The 4,440-nt window shown below is 37.5% G+C and overlaps 1 protein-coding gene across 1 annotated transcript; it reads right to left on the reverse strand.

Moving 5' to 3' along the window:
* Nucleotides 1-402: 402 nt before the first annotated feature.
* Nucleotides 403-2,502, reverse strand: LOC130742724 (uncharacterized). Its single transcript, XM_057594825.1, has 9 exons — nucleotides 2,470-2,502; nucleotides 1,919-2,374; nucleotides 1,702-1,808; nucleotides 1,407-1,590; nucleotides 1,228-1,317; nucleotides 1,004-1,141; nucleotides 780-904; nucleotides 631-697; nucleotides 403-540 (listed from the first exon to the last, which is right to left on the reverse strand). Exons 1-9 carry the CDS (start codon nucleotides 2,500-2,502, stop codon nucleotides 403-405), a joined length of 1,338 nt encoding a protein of 445 aa, XP_057450808.1.
* Between the last annotated feature and the right edge of the window lie 1,938 nt (nucleotides 2,503-4,440).

The following is a 4,440-nucleotide window of genomic DNA, read 5'->3' on the forward strand; positions in this document are numbered from 1 at the left end:
TATACGCATGATTATTCTATCATGAAGTTTAGTATGGAAACATGAAACATGAAATGTATACGAATGAAATGTATATGCATGAGCCAAAAACAACTCATTGCGAGATCATTAGTGGATTAATGCATCTAATTAAGTAAAATCAAATAGACACCAAAACCAAATGGCAAGATCAAGATCAGATTTGTCCGAAAATAAAGTTAAAGGATTCCAACATCCAAGCAAAGATCAGATCAGAAAATAATGGCACACAGGCCAACGTTGTCCAAGAGCAAGATTAATAATTAAACATGCACAAAATCATGGGGGCGGGCATTTTAGACAGAATTCCAAACAACATGCACAAAAGCTAAACCGCAGCTTTCTCCCCATCCTCAAAACATGCTAAGCTTTGCAAAGGCAGGTTCAATTCTTCCTAGTGAACATGGACTTCACCAGGGTCCCATAATTGTCAAAGGACTTCCTTATCAACACATCCTGCATTTCGTTGAACGGGTGGAGAGCAAGCTGCAATGCCAGTGTCAAACGAGTCCCATTGTTAACCTGCAAAAAATACATACATTGATCACAGTTCTGTACCCAGTTCATAAAGTCTCAGAGCACAATTGTTAAAGTTTCAGAAAAGTAAGAAACCTGAAGATTGTAACCACATCTTCTACTGTCCTTCATCCAAGATGCGACCCAAATGCCACAATCATTTCTACAAAATTCATCATGAAAGTGATACAAAAAGTTAGAAGTGGTTAAAATGAAACAAAAAGTTAGAAGTGAGAGGCACTTACGAATTAGCTCTTTGCGCTGGTAATCCCTGGGGTATGACAACCCTAAACTGGGAGCAACGTGGCCTTGGAGTTGTTTCAAGCTGGTAGAATGTGCTGTCCCTGAGCATGACCTCCATGTAGAGTTCCTGAATGAATGCAGAGTGAATTAGTGTAGCTTTAATGATAAACACATGTAGCTGAACCACAGCGGATAAGACAAAAAAAAAATAGATGTGAAGACTTACAACTAGCTTTGCATCTGTTATCCTATACTGTAGCCTATCAGATTGAGGGAACGAGTCTAATAGGACTACTTCTTGATTCTCAAAGTCAAACACAATCAAGTACCAGTGCTCGTTGTTGTCATTCATCGGCACAAACACCTAACATAATGTCAAAAAATGCATACATTGATAGTTAGAGTTTTATTTACATTGACATAGGTAGATAGAAGTCATAGGTAACAAACTTTTGTCAAGACTTCTATCTTTCCCATGAAGCTTCTTTGCTGATGGATAGTCATGCTCCGGGGATGGGTTGTCCAACCAAGGATGTATTGCTGTCAAATAAGAAAAGGCAGACAATTAATGCATGGAATAATATAACATTAACTAACTAACATATTTCTACTACAGAGGGAAAACTTACTGAGAAGTAAGTAGGCAAGAACCAAGTGGTTTGATTCTTGTTGAAGGCTCTTTCAGTGTATGTCAACATGCAGGCAGTCAAGTTTATGATTTCTTGGTCAACACTCTTTTTGGGCTTCAGGAATTGCATAATGCGGCGAGTACCATCAACATTATTCAGGATTGGTTTGATGATTGTCTCCTTGCTGTGTTTAACAATAATAAAGATTAATAATTATTAAAAATAAAATACTAAAAGATATATATTGTAGATATATATTGTATAAGAAAAATTATTAAACTAATCTACTATCTACCTGTCTGCACTTCCAGCAGTACACCTCTTAAAGATATAGCAAGCCACAGCAGCCTCCATGTAGCTTAGGGACTCTGTCACAGCAGGTCCAAACAAGCTAAGCAGCCACTGATTCAAACACAAATAAATTACAAATAAAGTAGTCAATGTCTGCTAAAATGCTAAAATTAAAATAAATAATAGTCATTCACATATGGAGAGAGTCATAAAGAACTTACAGAGGGAATATATAATGGATCAATTGGAGGGACTGGAGTGCACAAAGGAGTGTTGTCATTTGGTTTTGATGAAGGAGTTGCTGTCTTGGTGGGATCCATGTCATTTGGCTTAAAGGAAGGGGTAGCTGTCTTGGTGCCCAGTGGAACAGGGTGTATGGTTTGAAACTCAGATGGAGAGAACAGCTTCTTCACCAGTCCACTTACATCTGTGGGTTTAGCTTTCTCATTTGTTGGGTTGGTCTTCAAGAATTTGTGAAGGATTTCTTCAGTAGCTGCAGTTCGGAGAGAGTACTTTGGGGTGATAACATATTCAGTTCCTACTGAAATTGGTTTCTCTGGTGTGGCTGTATGAGAACTTATGGTGTTTTGGCTGCACCAAGCATTTGCTAAGAACCCAACAGCATGCATGAGCTTGTTGACATCTTCCTTCAATCCAGTCACTGTATTTAGAACATCCTGCACAGGGTTGTCAGAAATAATGAGAAAAGTTATTGCAAGGTGGGCATAAATAATGAGAAAAGTTAAAATTGAAATGAGAGTCACAGTCAGACATCATTATGAGAAAGAAATGCCACCACTTTCATTCTCTCTCACTCACTCTTTATCACAGAAGGTTTTTTTGAAGTTGTCAGCAAAGGACAAATAATTAAATTAAACACTAAACACATGGTAAGGTAATAGAGGTTGGTGCCATAAAGGTTTCCAAGTACTGTGAAAAGGAAGTCATTTGTATATGACAAAAAATGCGAAGACAGAAAAGTCAGGAAGAAGAATCTTCTTCACAAGTAAATGACAAACAAGACACATCACATGATAAAGAACAAATAAGCCAGGTAGGGTCCTTTTAAACCAAAGTCAGATACTGCACACACATGGGAGTTTCCTTTTAGGCCTTCCTTTTCCTTTTCCTTTTATACCAACAATCACTTTATAGGAAAAAACAAACAAACAAACCCGAAACCCTACAAAATCACTTTCACATGGGAGTTTCCTTCTATACCAACAATCACTTTCAAAACCCTAAATAAACCCCCCTTTTGACCTTGAATAAAAAAAAAACCATTTTGACTTCGCATTTGACTTAATAGTAAAATACATTTGTCAACTTCAGTGGAAGAAGATAATGAAAAGATATGGCAGATTTGTCGTAGATTTGTTGGTTTATGACAAAATCAGAATCAGAAATAAGGAAAATATTTGTGCCAAAAACCTCAACCGAAACCCTAAAAAACCATAACAACAGAAATCCTACAAATCTAAACTTGAACATACCTTTTCATTGGGGCTTTCCTTCCCTGTACAGACCTCAGGCCTAAGCAGTGGGTGTTCATCATGGTCGATACCTTTTCCTTTCACCTCATGACGGCTTCACGAACCATGTCATGCAAAAAGAAAAAAAAAATACAAGTTAGAATCCACTATCACATGACGATGTATTTCAAAGAAAACAAAACCACCTTAGTAGCGAACAAACCTGGAAGATATGGTGATGATGGACGGTATCTTCCTTGGCCTGACAGAATGGATGGAAAGGGTTGGGTGGGTGCGAGACTTCAAAGGAGAGGTGATCGAGTCAACATCTCGAGTCCTTCTCTTCCTCGTGGTCATTCTCCGAGGGGTTTTTCCTCTTCCAGTCATGTCTTCGCCGGCGATGATGGGTTTTGTGGTGGTGGGTTTTCCGGTGGGTTTTGCGGTGAGGATTGGGTGTCAAAACGTCTAGACTCGAGTCTAGAGAAGCTTTATATAGCCTCATCACGCTAGCTGGCATGGTTGAGGCCAAACGACGGCTTCGCTGATGATTTCTCACTAAAATGAAGTGGGTCAAGTGTAAATTGCTATTGAAAATTGAAAATAAACTCCAACTCCACAAACCTTTCCACTTCTTCTTCTGATTGATTTGATTGTACCCTATGCCGCCTGTTGCACTCATGACTTCCCGCGTTCCAACACATTGAATCTGACATTTTTAGCCAAAAGTAGGGGCAAACTGGTCATTTCCGGTGTTGATATAGGGGCATAATGGATATTCTGGGACAAAAAAGTAGGGGCATACTCGTTATAATAGGCCATTTAATAGGGGCGAAATCGCCCACCTGCGTGAAATAATAGGGGTATACTCGTGATTCGAGGGTCACGTTTGAACAGCTCATCATGACCTTTACACTTTTCTTTTTTAAATAATTTTTGTCTTCAAAATGTGATTTCTTCCAAAATTGATTTAAAAACCCACTTAATTAGGGCTGCAAAATCTGTGCATCACTTAAATGGTTTAAAATCCCACTTGATTATATAAAAAATCTCTGCCTCAATTATTTGATTTAAAAACCCACTTAAATATATTAAAAAATTTCGATATTAATACTAAATACTAAAGAGTATTTTGAAAGTATAATGCATAAAACGTAAATACAACTTTTGATTTTTAAAAATAAAAAAAATACAAAATTTGTAAACTAGTAAAATATTAATGCACTGAATTTTCAATACCCATAAAATAAATGAATTGAATATGTAAATTAGTT

This window comes from Lotus japonicus, chromosome 3, assembly GCF_012489685.1.
Source record: "Lotus japonicus ecotype B-129 chromosome 3, LjGifu_v1.2".
Lineage (NCBI taxonomy): Eukaryota > Viridiplantae > Streptophyta > Magnoliopsida > Fabales > Fabaceae > Lotus > Lotus japonicus.

Bases quoted from the DNA above. Each gene is read 5' to 3' on its own strand.
- LOC130742724 (XM_057594825.1), bottom strand. From the start codon at position 2,502: ATGAAAGTGGTGGCATTTCTTTCTCATAATGAT. The intron at 1,142-1,227 runs GTTTGTTACCTA...ACATTATGTTAG, and splicing joins AGATAGAAGTCTTGACAAAA to GTGTTTGTGCCGATGAATGA. The intron at 698-779 runs GTAAGTGCCTCT...TGAATTTTGTAG, and splicing joins CCAGCGCAAAGAGCTAATTC to AAATGATTGTGGCATTTGGG.